Below are 24082 nucleotides of genomic sequence, written 5' to 3'. Positions count from 1 at the left end.
AGATCCGGCGAGAAACTCAGCGGGCTGATGCATGGGTTAGGCTGCACGTCGACCTCTTTGTCGAGTTCGACGAGTACGGTTACCGGGGTTCCTCAGCCTGCTCCTAGTGTTAGAGCTGAAGGTATCTAATGCAAGAGTTATTGGATCTGATGGATCCGTAAGGACGTGTCTAGGGCGACGACGGTGACTTGCTCCTGCGTGATCAGGATTCGGGGAGTAGTCAGCGGCGGCAACGATAAGGCGATTATCATGACGCATAGCCTTATCGAAGTAACGTTCCGACACTGACTTCATGTGTTTGCGGATCGATTCGAGGCCCAGGTTATCGTGTAGGTCGACGTTCCTCACGAACCACGGAGCCCCGACGGCTAACCTGCAAAAGCGGGATTGTAGGGATTGGAGGGTGTCTATGTGTGTGCGGGCCGCGTGAGCGAACACCACACTCGCGTAAGTCATGACGGGCCTTATGCGAGTTTTGTAAAGTGTCACCTTGTTCCGAAGGGACATTTTACTCCGCTTACAGATCATGGGATAGAGTGTGCCGAGAATAAATGCGGCACGATCGCGGACTGTTTTTATATGCGGGCGGAATGTCATGGATGCATCCAGGGTGACTCCCAGGTACTTGACCTTCCTAGCCCAAGGTATAGGTTGGCCGAAGAGGGTGATCGAGGGTGTGATATTTCTCCTCCTAATGCGGGAGGAAATAAGCGGTGAGTTTCCCCTTTGAAATAACACTGCTGTGCTTTTCGCTGGGTTGATGTCTATGCGCCATTTTCGGAACCACTGTCCGAGGGTTAACGCTGCACTCTGGAGCTTACTCGCGATTAGGGACTTGTTTCTACTTGAGTAATAAACGGTTGTGTCGTCAGCGAATAAGGCTAGCTGGGTCGGCGGCGACCGGGGAATATCGTTAATAAATAAACTAAATAGGAGCGGAGAGAGAACGGAGCCTTGCGGGACTCCAGCCGTGAGTGGTCGCGGGGAGGAGCGGGTTCCCTCTACTCGATATCGAAAAGAGCGGTTAGACAAGAAGTCTCGTATGATGAGCACGAGACTGTCCGGTACGCCCATGTTGAAAAGTTTGAAAATCAAACCGTTGTGCCAGAGTTTGTCGAACGCTTTTGCGACGTCGAAGAAGAGGGCTCCCGTGTAGATCGGTTTTGGTCGGTTAAGTCCTACAAGAATGTGCTCCGTGAAGCGGTGCACCTGTTGTACGCATGAGTGATTTGCACGGAATCCGAATTGTTCATCGATGAGAATGCCCTTTGATGAGACGAAGTCTCTGAGGCGTTTGTAGAGCAGACGCTCATACAGTTTGCCCAGAGACATGAGGAGGCTAATCGGGCGGTAACTCGTCGGATTATTTTTTGGTTTACCGGGTTTGTGTATGCCGATAACGTCCGCTTCTTTCCACACCGCGGGAAAGATACAGTTCGCCATAGCGGCATTGAAAATAGATGCCAACATCACGATGAGTTGGATGGGTAGAAGTTTAATAACGCGGTTAGATATACCGTCGGAACCGGGATCCTTGCGAGGACGTAGGTCTTTGATCAGGTCTTTAACTTCCATTGGGGTGACGGGTGGTAACGCATCCGAGGGTGGCAAGGAGGCTCTGCGTTCTACCTCACTGTCTACTAATTCTACATGAACAGGGTCCGCGGATTGAATGCTGGGCGTGCACTGGGTTTGCAATGTATCGGCCAGCAGCTCTGCTTTTTCGTCATCATCAAACGCCGCGAGTTGACCTGAGGGGCCTACGAGGGGGGGCTAGTTACAACCGTATCCGATTTGAGAGTACGAACTAAGCGGTAGTAAGACCTTTGAGAGGGCGCGAGTCCTTCTAAGAAATCAGACCATCTGGCATCTCGGACTTCGGCGATGCGAGACTTTACGTCGCGTTGTAGGGCACGCATTCGAATACGATTTTCCACGGTAGGATACCTATCGTAGGCGCGGATCGAAGCGTTCTTAGCTCTAAGGAGTTCCCCAATATCGTCGGGCAATTTGAAGCGGTGAAGGAAGTCCTCCGCTACAACTTGCTTCGATGACCTATCTAATGTCGAGGTAATGTGTGACGTTAGGATGTCTATGGCTTCAGCGGTATCCTGAAGAGACGGGGTAGAGTCCGGCTAAACGGGAGCGATGGTGGATCAGATTCAGCCAGGCTGATGCCCAGCGTGTGCCAATCCACCACAGTCCTCGTGACGGGAACGGAATCGGGAGAGCGACCGAGCTTCATAACGACGGGACGGTGGTCTGAATCTAACTCTGAAACTACTTCGATCGAGTGTAAGCGCAGAGTTACGTTTTTTAATAACGCTATGTCGAGTATATCCGGGCGATGCGCGATATTTAGCGGGTAGTGAGTCGGGGTTAGCGGTGCGATGATATTGAAGGCGAGATCATCGACTAACGCGTCGAGCCGCCTGCCATTAGGGGTTGTGGTGTGAGAGTTCCACCTGATGTGTTTACAATTTAGGTCGCCCGCCAGAATGACAGAGCTTCCCATGCTGAGCAGCGCCTCGATATCACTGCTTAGAACGATCTTATCCGGTGGAAGATAAACGGACGCGATAACGATCGGCGCGTGTCCCGTCAGTGAGATTCGGCATACTGACGCTTAGATGTTAACGAGCGCGGGGGGATCGAGCGGGATGCAGTGCAAGGCTCTTCTGTAGTAGATGACGGTACCACCACCACGAGCAGTGAGCCTGTCGTTCCTAACCATGTTATAGTTCGCGATTTTAGGGTCGCGGTGCGCGGGCTTACGGCTAGTAGACTAGGCCTAGTAGGCCTATATTCTATTCCAATTACGAAGTCCCATTAGACAGATGTTATTATTACGTTATTGTGTGTGTGAATTTAATTGTATAATCATTTAGATTGTTTGTGTATTTTTTATTATTATTATTTCAAATTATGCGAAACGTGAAGAGTTACGTTCTAAGAAGTGTCAAAAAGGACTTCGTAATTGGAATAGAGTATTTTTTGGCTTTAATTGGGCCAGACCCACCGATGGGTCGGAAGCGTACAACGTGCTAACACTAAGTGGGCTGTGAACTCGCTCAACTTATATACATTCACCGTCCCAAAGCTCGAAGCTTCAGCTTTGCACAGATTGCTAATCGAACCCCATACTCTAGCATGATAATACTATTTCCAAATAAGCTTGTTTAATTATATTTAAGGTTATTTTGAAAATGTCGTAAGCGAGATTCAGGCCTCTGTCATATATCTTGTGTTTGATAGCTACCGCCACACTAGCATCACATCGAATAGGGCAGCAAAGCAATTGGATGTTTACACGGGATCGGCAATGATTTTTCAAACTTAAAACGAAAACCTGTTCACAGAACAAACTCCAAAAGTTGAAGAAGGCTCATTAAAAGTTCACAGTGCGTCACTTGACTTTCGGCTACCTACTATTTAATCTATATTAGGTATATGTATACAGGACATCAAAGAGCTCCAAATCAAACAAAGGCTTCCGTCGATTGTGCAATTGCGAATTCTTAATATGTTTGGACATATCATTCGTAATGAAAGCTCATTGGAACGTTTAGTGGTTCAAGGAAGAGTAGACGGTCAACGGTCTCGCGGCCGATCATCCACAAGGTGGACAGACTTGGTTAAGTTATCTACGAAGTGTTCCCTTACTGAATGTACACGTACCGCCACAAATAGAGAGAGATGGAGAAGTCTCTCAAAAGCCGCAACCAAACATTGAGACATGCGTAGCCACGACCACTCCGCCAGGAGTGTACGACTGAGAAGAAGAAGAATGTAGGACATTGGCTACTTGCTAAGCTGAACATTAAGAGTAACGATATTTTCATTTCTCTGTCTCGGTAAACAAGCCTCACAAAAACATTAACAATGTTAATGTTGTAATATAATGTAATGTAATGCCCCTGTAGTGTACACCAGATAAATAGTGAGTGCACAATAGTATCGTAGCTTAAGCTAACTTAACAAAAACTAATGATATTATGCACATAATTTTACTGATGATTATAATTCTGTCAATGTAATTTTATTGTCAGATGTTTTTTTTCTTAGTTTTCTTCATTGTTTGAGGCTAATCTTAGTATTGTTTTAATTTAAGTAGCTTCGTGTTTTAGATTTTGATATTTAATAAAAATAATTGTATTTATGCTTTACTTAATGTAAATATTTATTCTTCATAGATATTAGCACAGTTGTATTTCTATGAATGCTTTGTTTTCCTGTGGTTAAAGGACTGATCAAATCGTATCTGTCCTTTGCTGGGCAACTTAATTATATAAAAATATAGCCAAGACAAACTTGGTTCGATGGGAGTTCGTGAATATTTTCGACAGATGTAATACTTAGTTTGGTCACCCTAAAATCATTTATTCCATAAAATATTCAATTATTTGCTGTACTATATTATGTTGATTTAAGAAAAACTATCGTTTAACGTTTGGACTGTTCATTATATTTATAACGTTAACGATTCTCTGACAGACAGACAGCACGACGTGGGAATATTACGCTCGTATTGTGTTGTATTCCCTTTTTACGTTTCAACTGTCAACTTTGAGAAACTGTACGCTCTTTTTACTCTTTTTAGAATCCACTGCCGAGTTAATTTTCATATTCAAATTACGTATTATGCATGTGCTTATGTGTTGTGGAATTTCAAGTATTTAAAAAAAGATGTGTGGTGTCGTGGGACACGGATAGGAACGAAGTTCCTTATTATAAAAATATTAATTTATTAAAAAAATAATGAATAATATTTAAAAAAAAAAAAGATCGTTGAATAACGAAATCTCAAATAGGATAATCTACTACACAGTTGTAAATATATCTTTAAAAATTTGATGTTTGATCTTAAGTATTCGTGTATACATATTATTATGTACCTCGGGCACATTTAGCAGAACTAGAGAACCCGCAGTAGTCGAAATTCGACTATAATTCATTATAATTGTAAGTTTGTACACTATAATGATTGTATTTTATACTTCTATAATCACATATTTCGTCAAGACTACACTATAAAAAATATTAACAAAGACAAACAATATTTAATTTCAATTTGACAACAGACGTCAAGAACAAAAGTTTGACAATAAATAGTATGCATGCGTGTGTGCGTCAAATACATGGTATGCAGTGTGTGTAATGTTTTCTTTATTGATTTAATGTATCTTTTAAGCATTATTTTAAAAAAATATTAGCATTGTGCACTTCTTCTCTATATTCTCTATATGAGTGGAAAATTTCATACTCCTCCGTCCGCGCAATTTTCGTAAAAAGGGATACAAAGTTTTTGCTTCACGTATTAATATATAGATGTGACGGTAATCGTAAGAACCGGCAACAAGTTAAATCTCGCTACCGACACACATAAGGTTTCATGGAAGTTCCGAAAAACAATATATTTTTTTTTTATTACTTAGATGGGTGGATGAACTCAGAGCCCACCTGGGGTTGAGTGGTTTGAAGGGTTGGACAGCCGTTATAACTATACCGAAACCTTAGAACTCATATCTTAAGGTGGGTGGCGGCCTCTGTAGATGTCTATGGGCTTCGGTAACCAATTAACACCAGATGGGCTGAGAACTCGTCCAGCAATAAAAAGAACCATAAGCAATAAAAAAGAACCATTTCTTCGCTCGCTCCCTCTTACACATATCGTCTTTCACGCAATCCATCTATTTTGTCTTAGTTCTACTTCTTCCTCTAAAGCCTTCCACATTTTATAATATATCTAATATTCTTAATTTAATGAGTAGAGCTGTGATACTCTACCGGTGCTCAACAGGAGACCGCTGCCGAGCCAAGGACTCAGAAACGTATAGCCCTTGCTTTTCTTAATGTTCTTCGAATGCGACAATACGACCTGAAACAAGAATGGATAGTTGAAACATGGATCTATCGTAGCGCGGTCGTAGCTAGGTCTGTTGTGTGCTTCGATCAACATATATAAAGGCACGTGGCACGTGTAATGTTTTCAGTTTATCTTAAATCTATAATTATGCATAGCAGTTAGCTTGACACTACGAGTATTTGGAGCTTGATTGCCTCTATAAGCCGATAGCCCTAAACACGTCATTACGGATCCTCCCGATCCATTAACGGTGCTTTTAGCTACCTGAAGCACCGATCACCGTCCTCGCCAAACCCATCGCTTGCGACGAAAGGCTCGATGAGTAAATTAACCCATAGATACAGCCCATTGAGTTTCTCGCCGGATCTTCTCAATGGGTCGCGTTTCCGATACTGTGATAGATTCTACAAAGCACTGCTCTTGCTAGCACCAGTGTTAGCAACACACCCGGTTCGAGCCCCGTGAGCTCACCTACATGTCAATGAGAAGCTGAAATAGCCTCTCAAGGCTGTCAGCATAGGTAGGGGCAAACAAAGAAGACCGTGAACAACAGCAATGCGTGTGAGTGAGGTGGTAAAATTTGCGGAAGACGGCGCTGCGCTTATCCTAAAGCTCTGACTGAATGAGGAGTGTTATTTTTATTGCTTTGATGGATGGACAAGCTCGCGGCCCACCTGATTTTAAATGATTAACGGAGCCCACAGATATCAGCAAGCATAAATAGTGCCGCCACCCACCTTGAGACATGAGTTCTAAATCTCAGTTTTACAGTTCAACGGTTGCCTTCAAGCCGAACAGATGCCGATACAGGCAAGGCAGTGGTACCTAAGCGTGCGAACTCACAAGACCCCCCTGCCACTAGTCCTTAGTGTATTTGACCCTGCATACTAAACAAAGACATTATCTTTTTTTACTTTTTATTGCTTTGAACTCGTTGGAAAGCATATTAGTGGATTACCTACAATCAGGCCGTATATTCAATTTATCTACAAAGGCAATAAAAATACTTCGAAAACTATTTCTGTCATATTTTTAAGCAACTACATATATTAAAATTATGACGAGTTTCATAAAAGGCAATAGTCTAGTTTCCATGTTTTGCATCGAAATGGTCGAAGAGGATAGGTTACGCCACACTGGTCGTCAACTTATCGCTTTATTACGACACTATTAATGATAATAATACCGAATATTCTCCTTTCGTACCATTAAAATAAGAGCTACTAACCTCAGCATCCTTTTCGTTAGACAGATGCAGGACTCTCCTCTTGAATATCTTTACAACGAATCTATTACCGTACATCGCATGGTACTCGCGCAATTTTATAAACATTTCTCCTGTAAATGAAAAGCTTTTTATACATATTCCAAAGACCAACCCCAAGACCGTAAACTTTATTTTGATTTCTAGTCTCACGAAAGTAATTTTAGTTCTCTCTGTTCTGTGACGTATGTTCCACTGTGTGCGCTTTGAGGTATTGTTTGATGATACCGCGACAGCAGCAAGCTGTGAACTAGGGTGTCGGAATTTATTTAAAATTTAAATAAGAATACCATTTTTGTAAGGTACCACAAATTTCTGAACTAGGCCTTTAACAAACAAAACTTAGAGTCCATTGTGGTATACAACCGGTCAACTGAGGTTTTTATGGTTCCTGGTAAACGTATGAAACCAACTGCGACCGCCATCAGCAGCAAGCTCCCACCAAGGAATACTGTATACATACTTGTATTTAAATTGACGAATCGCAATGCGGCTCCAATGATCGGCTTCCTTTCTGGTCCGGGAAGAGAGTCAAGAGGATTCTCCTCATCCTCTAAAGCCTTCCATATCAAGAATATAAAAATAATCAATACAACTACAGTCCAAATCATTTTGTATCTGTAACAAACAAAAAAAAAGTATGTAAGACGATGTCTCAAATCATAATCAGACATGATTGATTCATTCTCATTCATCCATCATATGTTTTGTGTAACAAAATTTTATTAAACAGAATATGTCTAGTTTTGTGGCCAGGTTGTCATTTCGGAGCTTAAGTCCCCACCTGTTAGTCCAAGCACACGGATTCTACATAGCTATGCTGACGAAATAGACCATTTGTACAGGTTTACAGCTACAAGCGTAAGTTAAAGTAACTTTAGCTCTTCCAGGTATTTCAGTAACGCATAAAGCTTCAGAGACCGACCTCCACTTGCCAGTGCAATTTTTTCTGGTCTTGTCTCTAGTGTTGAATATAGATCCAAACGGTTATTTGCAAATAACTAAAATATATTAAAGTACATGTGTTTTTATTTTTATTTTTGGGATCCGTTACGAACATTTCTGCTTTTTTAGGATTAAGAGACAATCGGCGGGCGTCTGCTTTTGCTTTAGGACGGTAGGCAGGGCATGTCAGAGTTGACACAATAAATACCGAATGAAAAATTCAACCGAGGGTACCAGACGCGTCAGGGGACATGTTTCATGCGAAGTCCATCTCTCCCTGACATCCCTCGAGACGCTCAACCAGCCATTGCCACTAAGACTTTTGATCCGCGGACTAACTGAAGCCCGCAAAGAAGATACTGTTACGTCGTAACCTAAGTCGGTTGTAGAGTCCGCTTTTTCATCACGCAGTTGCTTTTTTGCATGTACAGCAGCTTACACATCGTCTTCTTGGGCCTAACCTCGTTCTTCCTTAGTTTCCAAACAGACACATAGTACGTACGTAGTACCGATCCGGGTGAGGTCCTTTGAATTAGCCTACAGCTTTTCAGCCACGGCAACGGGTTGGCGCTATGAGAGAAGAGCGTTCTCTCTCACGCTCCGCCAGCAGCTTCTGCAAAGCGTTGGTTTTGTAGTGGTCGTGGCCTAAAGGATAAGACGTCCGGTGCATTCGTGTGTAGCGATGCACCGGTGTTCCAATCCCGCAGGCGGGTACAAATTTTTCTAATGAAATACGTACTCAACAAATTTTAATGTTCACGATTTACTTCCACGGTGAAAGAATAACATCGTGTAATAAAAATCAAACCCGCAAAATTATAATTTGCATAATCACTGGTGGTAGGACCTCTTGGGAGTCCGCACGGGTAGGTACCACCACCCCGCCTATTTCCGTCGTGAAGCAGTAATGCGTTCCGGTTCGAAGAGTGGGGTAGCCGTTGTAACTGTACTGAGACCTTAGAACTTATATCTCAAGGTGGGTGGCGCATTTACGTTGTAGATGTCTATGGGCTCCAGTAACCACTTAACACCAGGTGGGCTGTGAGCTCGTCCACCCAGTCGTCCAGCAATAAAAAAAAATAAAAAAAGCGGTATACTAGCAGGAACTGAGCCTTACGGGCACTACGCTACCTCGTGACCAGCGAGGGTAGCCCACCAATCGCCCCTAACGCCTGTCCGATTTACTACTAACCCAAAAGAGCAAAAGTAAGCCGTGGGTTCAAATACAACTGCAAGCAATACCAAGCTTTTACGAAAAGGTAACCGACTTCAACAAAACAAAATGAGAATAATAATAATCATCATTGTATTTATTATACACTAGCTGACCCGGCAGACTTCGTAGTTCCTTAATCGATAAATAAAAGACCTAAATTTTTGTATAAAATAAACTTAAAACAAACAAAAGAAAACCGTCCGACGGGGGCCACATCAAAGGGAAAACAACATTGTTATTTTTATTTAATTCCGAGCATTTTATTTTTATATATCTACCTTTTAAACCTTCTCTGGACTTTCACAAATAATTCAAGACCAAAATTAGCCGAATCGGTCCAGCCGTTCTCGAGTTTTAGAGAGACTAACGAACAGCAATTCGTTTATATGTATGTATGTATTAGATTTAAATTAATTAATTTCATTTAATACATATAATAATTAATACATTCTTGAGGATAACTTTAAAACTACTGGGCATATCTTGATAAAATAATAAAAACCGAAATGTAAGGTTGTCCATAAAAAAAAACTGGGGTTGTCCTTGCATTGATAATCCTCAATGAGGGTCGTGGTCTCATGAGGCTTTCCTGAGAAATTACACAAGGCCCCGCGTCCTTCCACGGTAGTGCTTTTAGAAGAGACTTAGTTCTTCGAGGCCGCTGAAGCCTTATTTGGGTCCGGCTAATTAACCGCCACCAACATTCGGCGTTGACTGTTTTACGGTGGAAAAGTTGAACTCCAACTCAACCCTACTTTTTCTCATCCAGGCTTGGGCACGGGTAACACAGATAAAAAAACATAGTCTAATTGAGAACCTCCTCCTTATTACGATATCGGTTAAAACCCGTTAATTAAAGAAGCATTAATTTCGAAATCACACACACACACACACATTCAATTCTTAGTAATTCTTTTCTTCTTCTTTATTCACATTCATATCTTATTACTTCAAGATAGGCTTTGAAAATTATAGATTTTTGTGGATTTCTCCAGGATCCCATCATCAGGTCTTGATGATTACAGGACAGTTCGGGAAGTCTACCATTTTGAACAAAAAATAGAAAAGAGAATTATCAGAATCGGTTCAAGCATTCTCGAGAAATCGGTGAACATACATAAATAAAAAATTATGGTCGAATTGATAGCCTCCTTTTTTGAAGTTGGCTAAAAAGCTTGATTTTGGTACCTTAAACAGCTCCTTAACATTCTATTATTCAAAAATATTTTCACTTTCTACGTAAATGAAGTCGCGGGTAAAATATTACTGGTGGTAGGACCTCTTGTGAGTCCGCGCGGGTGGGTACCACCGCCCTGCCTGTTTCTGCCGTGAAGCAGTAATCCGTTTCGGTTTGAATGGTGGGGCAGCCGTTGTAACTATACTGACATCTTAGAACTTATATCTCGAGGTGGGTGGCGCATTTACGTTGTTGATGTCTATGGGCTCCAGTAACCACTTAACACCAGGTGGGCTGTGAGCTCGTCCACCCATCTAAGCAATAAAAAAATAATAATAATAAATATAGCGTTATGCCAAAGTAACTATTCTAAGCGGATGAAGTCGCGGGCAAAAGCTATTCATAAAACATGTGTACATTAAGTGAATTTTCGTTCCCCAGACAAAAAGGCATTTACACAGGTGATTCATTATTATTCAAGGATTTTTAAATAATAAAGATATCACCTACGCGTATCTTCGTACAGGACTTCACTGATGTTCATTGATCACATTCGGATGGAAGACATTACAGAGATATGGTTTGAAATAACAGTACATTTATAAAGGTGAGTATGCTCTGAAAATTGTATTAGAGATGATTTTGTCAAAGGAATAATATTTAAATCGTTAAAAAAAAAAAGGTCAAAAAGACAAGTTTATTATAAAAAAATATATTCGAACACTACACAAGTGTATTCACAAGGCAAAAATGGAATGATAAAACAAGAAAAATATGCACGAAGATTAATTAAATTTATTCTAACAGTGACCTGCGAAGTTTAGAAGATTTGGGATGGTGTGGACATGTGATGAGACGAAATGAAAATGAGGTTGGTAAGAGAGTGTTAACTATGAATGTGGAAGGATATAGAGGAAGTGGTAGAACTAAGAAGAAATGGATGGATTGCGTGAAAGATGATAATTGTGTGTAAGAGGGGAGTGAGCGAAGAAATACGAGTATGATAAAGGAGTATGGAAGGAGAAAACATGTTGCGCCGACCCCAGGTGACTGGGAGGAGGGCGGGAAAATGATGAGTGAGTGAGCTGCGGGTCTTACATTTTTGTTTGCTCATCGAAAATTCAACCTAAAATGTGTATAATTATAATTTGAATTTGTAAACTTCGCAATTAACAAAAACAACTTTTACGCTTTAATTTTGCGCTCATTAAAATTATTTCTTGAGTTGCGAATACTTTACAGTCTTCGTGGTCGCAGACGACGGCCTGCGTCTCACGAAAACCGGAGTAAATATATCTTAAGCACGTTAATTTGTGATTTTAATAAAATTAAAAAAAAAACGGGACGACCGACAGAAGTGATAACTTAAACTAATCTAATTTGAACTAAATAATATTGAAATTGCTTAATTTGAGAAAAGCTATTATTTAAATTTTATATATGATAATGTAAGGAAATTATAATATAAATTAAAAAAGATATATAAAAAGTAAGGAGGTACATACGTTCTTGGTACCGCTGCCGAATGCGTGAGAGAAAGGGATGCCAAACAGACTGGCGCCGTAACGCGTTACGTCCCGCGCTGAACACTAACAAAATGACAGATACCGGCAACATACATTTGTGAAACAAACCGTACATCTTTAGATTCTATAAAAAACATTACATTATTACAAATAGGGTCCTTCAAATAAGGTTAAGGTTGTATTACGTCCCGCGCTGAACACTAACAAAATGACAGATACCGGCAACATACATTTGTGAAACAAGCCGTACATCTTTAGATTCTATAAAAAACATTAGATTATTACAAATAGGGTCCTTCAAATAAGGTTAAGGTTGTAGAAGCATCGTCTAAAGCTGGTAGCAATCCATAGAAAACTTACGAGGCAAATTGCTATATTTTTTTTGCAGGAAACAACATGTGGTTCAGTCTTCTAGTCGTCGCTGTGATATACGCACTGTGGAAACTCTTTTACAAGGAGGACGATCCTATAGACTCATTACCTGGTCCTGCCAAATTACCGATCATTGGTAATATGTTGGATATGTTCAACATGACGCCTGGTAAGACTTGTGATATTTTTTTTTTTGGATAAAACCCGACGGACGGTCAATACCGGTAATGAGCATCGGTAATGTCAAAGATGCAACTGAGCCCCAATCCACAGCTGAATACTTCTGAGAACTCCTAAGATACGCTATAAGCGGCGGGAAAATAACACAGAGAGAAGTCTTTTTTGGATTAACTTGAAACTCAGATCGCAACCCGGAACTAATAATTCACAGAAAGAAAAAAAGTTATTTTATTAAGCTGTATAATGTAAGAACGGAACTGAAACTTAAAGCGCACAAAACTCACCTCACTCAGGTCAACCTGGTATGGCAGCGAGCTGTGACAGTACCAAGACGAAACTGTTAGCAGATTTTTCATTTTCTAAAATAGTTTTCAAATGTAAAACCTTATTTCCAGGCGAAAAATTCAAGTATGAACGACAACTTTCAAAGACGTACAAACAACGGTACATGCAGAAGGTGTTCTATCGTCGCATCGTCTACCTCCACCACCCTGACGATGTCGAGGTTCGTTCTAAGAATTTATCAACGTTTGGAGACCAGTTTTCTTGCATTGATTAAACTGTATGTTAAACTGATACATTGAGACTTAAATACGTACGTATGGACTTATGGTGACTACTCATTTGTTTCTTCCCTACTTGTATGCCAAGTACTCTGCGCCGTATTCAAGAAATATTAAATAATTCACAGTTAAATTTAAACCACAGGTCGTCCTGTCACACTCGAAGAATATTACCAAGAATGTGATTTACGATTTCTTGAAACCCTGGCTCGGTACTGGCTTGCTACTATCAACCGGTACGTATATATTGACATAAAACTCTATTATTTATCTACTTATGTATAAAAGACGGCTTTATGTTATAATATGTTTAATTTCCGTTTGTGATAGCAGCACGCTAACTGGACTCAGAAACGTTGCCCAAATCACAATGACATCAGAATGCTTTAATTTACATATATATGAAAAAAGTGTGTGCGTACAAAGTACACATGTCAGAAGTGAAACTTTTTTGGCGAACTAATTTACAAGTCTTGCTTATATTTATACAAATCTAAAACTTTAGATTTCCGAGACTTAGAGGAAGGGAAAAAGGAAAATATGTTCCCGCCAAAAGTCTGTCAAATGTCAATCTCAAACCTCAGTGTTGACAGTCACATTATGTTTAGATTTCTAAATTGTAAATGACTAATATTTTGCCAATTGAATTGACTAATTTAATTTCATGCTATTTGATTAATGTTCCAAATTCTTTTCATTTCATTTCAATTCCTATTAACATTTTTCAAAAAAAAAATATTAGGCCGTATGGTATGATACATTTGCCTTTCCAGTTGGAAAAATACAACAACTACTACTACTGACATTTGACAAGTACTTAATTTCAATAGTAGTTTGATGTCACTTCCGTTGCATACCTGCGTGACGTTTTGTAAAAATTTTACCGTCATGCGCCTAAAGAAGTTTCACTTCAAAATTATCGAAATACACTCACCTGTATTAAAATATTATCACACACGATTAATGCAAGGTTTGTTTCGTATTTAGCTAATCGGCAACAAAGAGAACTGTGACACATGTATAAGACGTGCTTATAGAAATTCAACGCATCTGCCACTGATGATATATTTAGGCGATCGAGGCAACGGTTTGTTTTACATTCGCCAAATCGGCGACAAAGATAGGAACTAAACGTGTCAGACGAGTGTCTTGTAGTTATGGGTCTATGTTCTCGGCAGACTCTATCCCATGATCTGTAAGCGGAGTAAAATGTCACTTCGGAACAAAGTGACACTTTACAAAACTTGCATAAGGCCCGTCATAACTTACGTGAGTGTGGTGTTGGACACCCTCCAGTCCCTACAATCCCGCTTTTGCTGGTTAGCCGTCGGGGCTCCGTGGTTCGTGAGGAACGTTGACCTACACGACGACCTGGGCCTCGAATCAATTCAAAAATACACGAAGTCAGCGTCGGAACGGTACTTCGATAAGGTACTTCGTCATGATAATCGCCTTATCGTTGCCGTCGCTAACTGCTCCCCGAATTCTGATCATGCAGGAGCCAGTCACCGTCAACGCCCTAGACACGTCTTTACGGATCCATCAGACCCAATAACCTTTGCATTAGACTCCTTCAGCTCTAACACTAGGAGCAGGCTTAGTGACCCCGGTAACCCTATTCGTCGAACTCGACAAAGAGGTCGACGTGCAACCTAACCCATGCATCAGCCCGCTGAATTTCTCACCAGATCTTCTCAGCGGATCGCGATTCCGATCCGGTAGTAGATTCATTCGCGAAGCAATTGCTCTTGAGTTGTTAGGTCTCCTTCGGAGGCGCTCGAGCAGTTGTTAGCAAATCCCACCACTCCTGGCTGAGCCTTTGCTCGCCCACCTGTTCTGGTGAAACTGGAAAGGCCTCCGGGCCACCAGTATTACTGGTGGTAGGACCTCTTGCGAGTCCACCCGGGTGGGTACCACCACCCTGCCTATTTCTGCCGTGAAGCAGTAATGCGTTTCGGTTTGAAGGGTGGGGCAGCCGTTGTAACTATACTGAGACCCTTAGAACTTATATCTCAAGATGGGTGGCGCATTTACGTTGTAGATGTCTATGGGCTCCAGTAACCACTTAACACCAGGTGGGCTGTGAGCTCGTCCACCCATGTAAGCAATAAAAAAAAAACCAGTGATATTACAACCTAAAAAAAAAATGTCAGTCGACAAAATTTGCGCGCCAATTTAATGTTTATCTTAAAAATACTATATTCGTAATATAATATAATTAGTATCACCTAGTGCCTAGCTTCATTTTCTCCGTTTCTTGTTAATATTATAATATTATATGTACTGTACACTACCAAAACATTTGAAGCGTTTATAAAATGGTGTATTTGACTTATTTACTTTTGAGTACAAATTTTCCGCTAACAGGAAAGTAAATAACAAACCACAGCGTCATTATATCATTAGAAATCAAACGAAATGAGTTCCAATTAATTTCGTTCCAATTGAGTACAATTTCAAATAAATCAACTTCATCTCATTTCGCTCCATTTTACATAAAAGATAAATAAGTTGGTAAATAATAATTAACAATTATTAAAAATACGACATTGCACCAACATTGGTATCGCAAAAAAAAGAAGACACAAATTCCATGCGTCGAGTTCGTCTAGTTCGTCGAGTCGAGTCTAGACTGCTTTCTATAATTCGAAATTCATGTACAGGCAGTAAATGGTACAAGAGAAGGAAGATCCTAACTTCGGCATTCCATTTTGATATACTCAAGGACTTCGCAAGTCTCTTTGAGGAGAGGAGCCGTCGTCTGGTGGACCAGCTTAGGGCCAATAACGGAGAGGCAATAAGCATATTACCTGTCATGAATAACTTCACTTTGCTTACCATTTGTGGTGAGATGATCCGATAATTTATTTATTTTAACTTCGTGTTTTTTGATTCGATTCACGAAAAAAGATGAGCATTACGACACTAAAACAGATATTTAATCTAGTTCACTAGTTGTCGAAACACGTTTATTCGTTAAAAAAGAGGAGATTCTCGATTCGACTGTATTTTTTTCTAGGTGAACGGATTTTGATGATCTTTTTTTTATCCGAGCCAGACGACGGGGCAACCCAAAGCTGCCGTCGCGCGAAACATGTCTTGTCGGATCCCCCGGATTCACTCACGGTGCTTTTAGGACCCTCAAGTCCTGGTCACCGTCCTCGTCGAGCTTACGACGAAGAATTCGACGAGCGAACTAGCCCATAGACACAGCCCACTGGGTTTCTCGCCGTATCTTCGCGGTAGATGCTGCGAAGCACTGTCCTTGCTAGGGCTGCTGTTAGTAGACTCTCTCCAGTGGAGTTCATGAGCCCACCCACCCATCTAGAATAGCCCCATAGGCTATGAGCGAATAGCCTACCTATTCGCTCATATATAGAGCAAAATTCAAATTGTTTCAAATATATAGAAAATATATTTGAAAGCTGATATTTCTTCTGTTCCGGTCCCATTTGAGTTTTCCTAGATAGATAGAAAAGTTGTTGAGTTATCCTTAATAAACATATTTAACGGTTTTCTTTTTTGGTTAAAATTTTGTATTATTTGGTAGATTGATTTCAGAAATATTTCATTCAAATTACAGAGACCGCATTGGGCACAAAATTAGACACAGACCGATCGGTAAACACGGCAGCATACAAAGATGCCATCTCGAAAATCGGTCAAATATGTATATATCGACTGTCCAGAATTTGGCTTTACATCGATGCAATATTCAATAGAACAAGTGCGGGCAGAGAATTTGCTAAAAACGTTGACATCATCCATTCTTTCGCTGATAACGTCATCGTCCAGAGAAAGGAACAGAGACTGAACAGCCTTGATAAAGGACTGGTGGAACGTGATGAATTTAACAGAAAGAAGAGAACGGTGCTGTTGGATTTGCTTCTAGAAGCAGAAGCGAAACGTGAAATTGATTTAGAGGGAATCCGGGAAGAAGTCAACACATTTATGTTTGCGGTAATCTTCTGATGATAATTTTTATAATTATCGTACATACGAATGTTACTACATACTGGTCGCAATGGAAGCTCGAAAGGATAAATCCTAGTGTCTTTTTTTTATTGTTTAGATTGGTGGACGAGCTCACAGCCCGCCTAGTGTTAAGTGGTTACTGGAGCCCATAGACATCTAACGTAAATGCGCAACCCACCTTGATATATAAGTTCTAAGGTCTCAATATAGTTACAACGGCTGCCCCACCTTTCAAACCGAAACGCATTACTGCTTCACGGCAGAAATAGGCGGGTTCTGCAGCAAAGCAATCATGATGCCTGGTTTGAGGGGTGGAACAGCCGTTATACAATTTGATACTTCGGCCTCATAGCTTGAGATAGGTGGCGGCATTTGCGCTGACATGTCTATGGGACTCAATAGCGCCTAAACATCACATAGACCATGAGCACATTCACCCGTCTAACAAATAAAACACCTACTATGGTACCGTTAATTACGAGAACTATTTTAATAGTAATACACGCTGTGTTATCGATTTCAACGGATTTGATATCTGATCAACTAGTAAGAAAGACGTAATCCGATCTAATTATGACCTCAACCTCAAAGTGAGCCCTGGGTTGAAAAAAAAAATATCTTGACACCAACGGAGATGATCTTGCTTGATAGCCTACTGTACGCCAGTCTATCCGTCTGCCTGTTTGCCCATATCTGTAAAATTATACAAAATACATACAATATACACTTTTTTTTCTCTACCTATGCTGATATCCTTGAGAGGCTATTTCAGCTTCGCCCTAACGTGTGTGTGGAGCTCACGGGGCTCAAACCGGAGTGTTGCTAACACTGACCCTAGCAAAAGCAGGGCGTCGCAGAATCTACCACCGGATCGGAAACGCGACCCACTGAGAAGATCCGGCGAGAAACTCAGTGGGCTATGTCTATGGGTTAATTCGCTCATCAAGCCCTTTGTCGCAAGCGATGGGTTCGACGAGAATGGTGACCGGTGCTTGTGGTGCCAAAAAGCACCGTTAATAGATCTCTTAGTGCGTCGCGTGCAACTTGGTGCACGTGAAAGAAGTGAAACTTCTTTTGCGGTGTGTAGTATTGTGGTTCTCTTTATTTATCACCCTTAAATCAAATTTATATTATAATAGGGAGTGCTGTGTATAAGAGAACCGACCTAGCTCGCTTTCTCCCTCTCTCCACGGTCGATTGGTTCGCGAGACGCTGTCTATTTTCTCACTCTCGCTTTTCGTAAATTGTATCTTTTCTCTCAAGCTGTAACGAATCTGTCGCGAGTAACATTTTACTCTCAACGCGCCTAAAGAAGTTTCACTGTGAAAACAAATTTCGTTCTAAGGTAATTTAATTTACGATTATCATTCGTAATTCAAAATTTTCTATGAATAAATCCAAACACGCTAATGCTCTACTTAACCACCCCCGGTCACAATGTAATAATGTCCGCGAGTAAATCTATAGATTTTCATTTCAGGGACACGATACTACGGGGACTGCTTTGACTTTCTCGCTCATGCTGCTATCAGATCACGAGGAAGCACAGGTAACTACTTAACAATCTATAGCCACACACACCATAACAATCCATTTAATCATGGCTATCGTAGAATAGCAGAGATTTGGCAAAACCTTAAAACGCAATAAAGATATAATAATAATAATTACATTTATTTACTCCTCAATACAAATAATTTTTCAACTAATATTACATAAAAATTCTAATTCTAAAATTATAAACTATATTACAATATATTAATTATTATTATACTGGCAGAGTGGAGATAAAAAGGCCGCGGCTTAGCTGAAACTATCGCTGTTATTCTGCCGCTGCCTGTAATCTTAATCTATAAAATAATAAACTAAACTACTAAAACTAAAATAATAAAAATCTAATAATATCTAAATTTAAATATGTGGAATAATCTACAGAATCCCTGCCTCCGCACTTTGCTGCTTAAGTAGAAATTCCTTATAAAAGTATTTGAAGGGGATTTAATCCTTGTGATATTTACAGCTTAGCTTATTTAATAATTTAAACTAGTTCCGAACAATTATATTCGGATAACATCTCACTGTATGGTCGATTTCTATAAAATTGCACCTTATAAGAATCGCAATTCCTATATTAAACTAATCCGATAGAGATTATAGGAGATAGATAACTGACATTGACAAAAAGATCCTAAAGTGAACTGGACATCAGTTGGACAGGCTTATGTTCAGCAGTGGACAGGCCGAGATGATAATGATGATGATGATGAAGTGACGTTGATTTTACTTTTATTTGATAGGAACGCATCTTGGAAGAGTACAATGAAGTAATGCGCGGTAAAGAAACGCCGACTCTGTCCGAATTCGCAGAAATGAAATACCTCGACGCGGTCATCAAGGAAACCTTAAGGCTATATCCGAATCCGCACAGAATAGGCAGAGTTCTAACCGAAGACATCACTTTAGGTAAATGACTTTTTACTGGTGGTAGGACCTCTTGTGAATCCGCGCGGGTAGGTCCCACCACCCTGCCATTTCTGCCGTTAAGCAGTAATGCGTTTCGGTTTGAAGGGTGGAGCAGCCGTTGTAACTATACTGAGATCTTAGAACTTATATCTCAAGGTGGGTGGCGCATTTACATTGTAGATATCCATGGGTTCCAGTAAACACTTAACTCCAGGTGGGCTGTGAGCTCGTCCACCCACCTAAGCAATAAATAAATAAATAAATAAACATTCAATTTTAACGGATTTTAAAGGTACTTTTTTTTTCAAAAATTCTTTAGAAATCTTTGCAAAATATGTAAAAATAAGCTCAGAACTATAGCTATGTACACTATAGGTTAAACTATGATTTACGTGCATAGTCTTGTTTTTTTCTAGCAGATAAGCAGATGAGCTCCTACTTCTCCCGATGTTAAGTTACTGCCAAAGTCTATAAAGTGAGTGATGGTGTCTATGTTAGCCATAACCGTACACCGCTGTGTGGAAATGAAGTCGTCGTGGCCTAAAAGATAAGAGGTCCGGTGCATTCATATCTAGCAATGCACCGGTGTTCGAATGCCGCAGAGGGGTACCATTTTTTCTAATGAAATACGTACTTAACAAATGCTCACGATTGACTTCCACGGTGAAGGAATAACATCGTGTTATAAAAATCAAACCCGCAAAATTATAATTTGCGTAATTACAGGTAGTAGGACCTCCTGTGCGTCCGCACGGGTAGGTACCACCGCCCTGCCTATTTCTGCCGTGAAGCAGTAATGCGTTTCGGTTTGAAGGGTGGGGCAGCCGTTGTAACTATACTGAGACCTTAGAACTTATATCTCAAGGTGGGTGGCGCATTTACGTTTGTAGATGTCTATGGTCTCCGGTAATATCAGGTGGGCTGTGAGCTCCTCCACCTATATGAGCAATAAATAAAAACGTCAGCAATCCACATTAGTGCCTGAAATCACTTATAATCAGATAAGACTGCTAGTGTGCGTATTTAATCCATTACATCCCGCAGGTGGTGTACCAATGAGGGCTGGTACAGAAGTATGCGTGCTAACCATCGACCTGCATTACCGCGAGGACTTCTTTCCCGAGCCTGAGAAATTCCGGCCCGAGAGGTTCCTCCGTGGGGAAATACAGCATCCGTACAGCTTTGTTCCGTTCAGCGCGGGACCCAGGAACTGCTTAGGTAGGTGCCGACGGCCTCATCCTTTCCAGGGACCCGACGCGTAGATGATGGCTGACGTAGGGCTTCAGTGCGAGCTCAAAACCCATAAAATTCCACACGCGACCCCATCATGAAAGGTTGTGAAGAGTTAACAGAGCCAAACGAAACGTATTTCGCAACAGGGAAATTAGATCCATCACTTTTCTTTCTATAGTAAAACGGCCACGTCCTTACGGATAAATCAGATCCAATAACTGTTGCATTAGACGCCTTCAGCTCTCACACTAGGAGCAGGCTTAGAGACCCCAGTAACCGTACTCGTCGAACTCAACAAAGAATTCGCCGTGCAAACTAACCTAAACATCAGCCCGCTGAGTTTCTCGCCGGATCTTCTCAGCGAGTTGCGATTCCGATCTGGTAGTAGATTCACTCGTGAAGCAGCAGCTGCTCTTAGGTGTCTCCGGAGGGTTCGGGCAGCTGTTAATAACCCCACCCCTCCTGGCTGAGCCCTTGCTCGCCCACCTGTCCTGGTGAAACTGGAAAGGCCTCCGGGCTATGAGTAATCCTTCCATCATAAAAAAAAAGTAAAATGGCTACTCGAGACGTTTTTATTTTTTTGAATTTTTTTTTATTGCCTTTGTAGGCAGACGAGCATACGGCCCACCTGATGGTGAGTGGTTACCGTCGCCCATGGACTTCAGCAATGCCAAGGGCAGAGCCAAGCCGCTGCCTACCGCGAAATTATTTAACATGAATGTTTACTCCGACTCTTCTACCAGAACAAGTTAACACAAAAACTTAATAACTAAACTATTTTGACAGCTCAGCCTCTAATTTATTATATTCATTTTACTATATGTACCATAAAAACAGTTTTGTATTTGTCTACGTCTCACGGTAACCGAGGATGCTAACTTTTTATTTAGATTGAAAGAAAAACCAAACTCCATTAAAAACAATTTGCAAGCAATGAAACGTTGTTCGCAAATTTACACAATCGGAATGATTGGAATAGTTTTATTCTTATTCGCTAGATTTGATAGTCACTGATGCGATGGCCACTATTTCATTAAGCGTGGAAGAATAAACGATATATGTACATAGGTGTCTATCTATGTATATTAATACGTGAAGCAAAAACTTTGTATCCCTTTTTACGAAAATTGCGCGGACAGAGGATCATGAAATTTTCCACACTTACAGAGAATATAGAGAAGAAGTGCACAATGCTAATTTTTTTTTTAAATAGTGCATAAAAGATACATTAAATCAATAAAGAAAACATTACGCACACTAACATGTCCTGTGCATTAGTGTTGAGCGATGCACCGGTGTTCGAATCCCAGCGGGTACCAATTTTTCTAATGAAATACGTACTCGACAAATGTTCACGATTGCCTTCCACGTTGAAGGAATAACATCGTGTAATAAAAATCAAACCCGCAAATTATAATTTGCGTAATTACTGGTTACCACCACGTGAGTCCGCACGGGTAGGTACCACCACCGCGCCTATTTCTGCCGTGAAACAGTAATGTGTTTCTGCTTGAACGGTGGGGCAGCCTTTGTAACTATACTGAGACCTTACAACTTATATATCAAGGTGGGTGGCGGCATTTACGTTATAGATGTCTATGGGCTCCGGCTCCTATAACCACTTAACACCAGGTGGGCCGTGAGCTCGTCCATCCATCTAAGCAATAAAATATATATACGATATGCTAGTTTTCATTTCAGGTCAAAAGTTCGCCATGCTGGAGATTAAGAGCGTCTTAACTCACATCTGCAATAACTTCAAATTAGTGCCGATGAAGAGGAACTGGCGAGTCGAGACAGTCAGCGACATAGTTCTGAAACCAGCCGAACCTATTTACATTAAATTTGTACCGCGATAAGTTCCAAACGTTGCTGGTTCACATCGAGCTCGATCGAAGACACAACGCCTTGACTTCGTGTTAGTTTTATTTGCTTCCAATTGTAGGGGAATGATACCCCGCCCCGCTTAGCTGTTTACTATGCAGTTATAGTAATGAGCAACATACGTTAGTCAGTCAGTGGTCAACGTGCAGCGATCCACCGCGGTCGCTGACGCGAATAAACATGTTATTATTAGTAATGTTTTACTGACCGCCCCGATGAAGTTTATGGAGGACAACACGCATCAAACATCCAACGCACACACCTCCTCCTTCTTCACCCAATAAACCTCACACAATCTTGGTCGTATTTACGAATTACGTTACTCTTAGCGGTCACAAACTACAACAATCAGGAAACAGCTAATTCCTTCGATCGTGCCTGCGACTTGTGAAAACCTCCCAAACAACTAATCTACATCTATCTTCACTAGGAAAATGAAATACTAGTTCACAGTTCTCAAATAAAGTTTGATGTTCAAAAATGATTTTCGCGCGGACTCACAAGCGGTCCTACCACCAGTAAAAAGGTAGCATATATTCATTCCCAGAGCACAAACCATTCCCGTATCGAATTTATAATACGCGCTTCTACGAAATCTATCCTTTTTGCGGACTTTTGTGGGGAAAAACGACTCATTACATACGTAATATTTAAATCAAAATACAATAAATTTAAAATTACAATTTATCAGAATTATTTATGAGATTATTAAAAATAAAGAAAAATCAAATCAAATTAAATTAAAATTATTAAAATTAACATTGTCAACTACTAATATAAAATTAAAATTAGGTAAATTTATATATATATATATTTTTTTGTTTTTTGTTTTTATTGGTTAGATGAGTGTACGAGCTCACAGCCCACCTGGTGTTAAGTGGTTACTGGAGCCCATAGGCATCCACAACGTAAATGCGCCACCCACTTTGAGATATAAGTTCTAAGGTCTCAAGTATAGTTACAACGGTTGCCCCGCCCTTCAAACTGAAACGCATTACTGCTTCACGGCCGAAATAGGCAGGGTGGTGATACCCACCCGCGCGGACTCACAAGAGGTCCTACCACCAGTAAAAATGAACTAATAGTAACCGTCACTAACTATATATCAGTCACTGTGTTGGATTAGCGAGAGATAGATGCTTATTACAACTGTGTATTATATAAGGAGAGAGCAAACAAAGCTGATCATCAAACGAAAACCCGATGTGGGAATCGAATCCACGACACTCGGGACAACAGTCAAGTCCGCTAACTACTGAGTCAGTCATCATTTGCATCAAGGCTTAAGTAAATGCTTCTGTTTCTGCTTACTTAGTAATGTATAGAAGATAATTAAATTTCATCAGAAGTAGATTTAGTTCACTTAGTAATATGATTATTAAATACTAAATTAATTAAATATATTAAGTAAGCATTTA

General features: G+C 40.6%; 2 protein-coding genes across 8 annotated transcripts in view; one reads left to right on the top strand and one right to left on the bottom strand.

Moving 5' to 3' along the window:
• Window positions 1-12097, bottom strand: part of LOC101738473 (cytochrome P450 4C1) — a 16904-nt gene extending 4807 nt beyond the window's left edge. Inside the window, exons 1-5 of one of the 6 annotated variants that reach the window (XM_012689466.4) lie at window positions 11974-12097; window positions 8578-8688; window positions 7594-7748; window positions 7095-7204; window positions 5788-5878 (exon numbers count right to left, since the gene is read on the bottom strand). In XM_012689466.4, coding sequence (XP_012544920.1) covers window positions 5788-5878; window positions 7095-7204; window positions 7594-7741 — 349 coding nt within the window. In that variant the 5' untranslated portion in view covers window positions 7742-7748; window positions 8578-8688; window positions 11974-12097. Of the gene's footprint in view, window positions 1-5787; window positions 5879-7094; window positions 7205-7593; window positions 7749-8449; window positions 8689-9569; window positions 9763-11973 lie in introns of those variants that run through there. The other 5 variants (XM_012689467.4, XM_021347245.3, XM_012689469.4 and 2 more) reach the window with 5 other exon arrangements.
• On the top strand, window positions 10918-24082 carry LOC101743022 (cytochrome P450 4C1-like). 2 transcript variants are annotated; one of them, NM_001309599.1, is made up of 10 exons: window positions 11013-11075; window positions 12383-12535; window positions 12942-13051; window positions 13255-13345; window positions 15773-15955; window positions 16693-17069; window positions 18565-18633; window positions 19382-19547; window positions 20592-20765; window positions 22482-24081. In NM_001309599.1, the coding sequence occupies exons 2-10, from the start codon at window positions 12391-12393 to the stop codon at window positions 22637-22639; spliced, it is 1473 nt and encodes a 490-aa protein (NP_001296528.1). In that variant the 5' UTR covers window positions 11013-11075; window positions 12383-12390; the 3' UTR covers window positions 22640-24081. The 2 variants fall into 2 exon arrangements, with proteins under 2 accessions (XP_037874252.1, NP_001296528.1); XM_038018324.2 differs by lacking the exon at window positions 15773-15955 and having other exon boundaries at window positions 10918-11075; window positions 22482-24082.

This window comes from Bombyx mori, chromosome 21 (genome assembly GCF_030269925.1).
Source record: "Bombyx mori chromosome 21, ASM3026992v2".
Taxonomy (NCBI): domain Eukaryota; kingdom Metazoa; phylum Arthropoda; class Insecta; order Lepidoptera; family Bombycidae; genus Bombyx; species Bombyx mori.
This window is presented reverse-complemented; position numbering and strand designations above follow the sequence as displayed.

Coding starts and splice junctions, on each gene's coding strand:
- LOC101743022 (NM_001309599.1), top strand. CDS start 12,391: ATGTGGTTCAGTCTTCTAGTCGTCGCTGTGATATACGCACTGTGGAAA. Junction 12,536..12,941: donor TATGTTCAACATGACGCCTG/GTAAGACTTGTG, acceptor CCTTATTTCCAG/GCGAAAAATTCAAGTATGAA. Junction 20,766..22,481: donor GGGACCCAGGAACTGCTTAG/GTAGGTGCCGAC, acceptor TTTTCATTTCAG/GTCAAAAGTTCGCCATGCTG.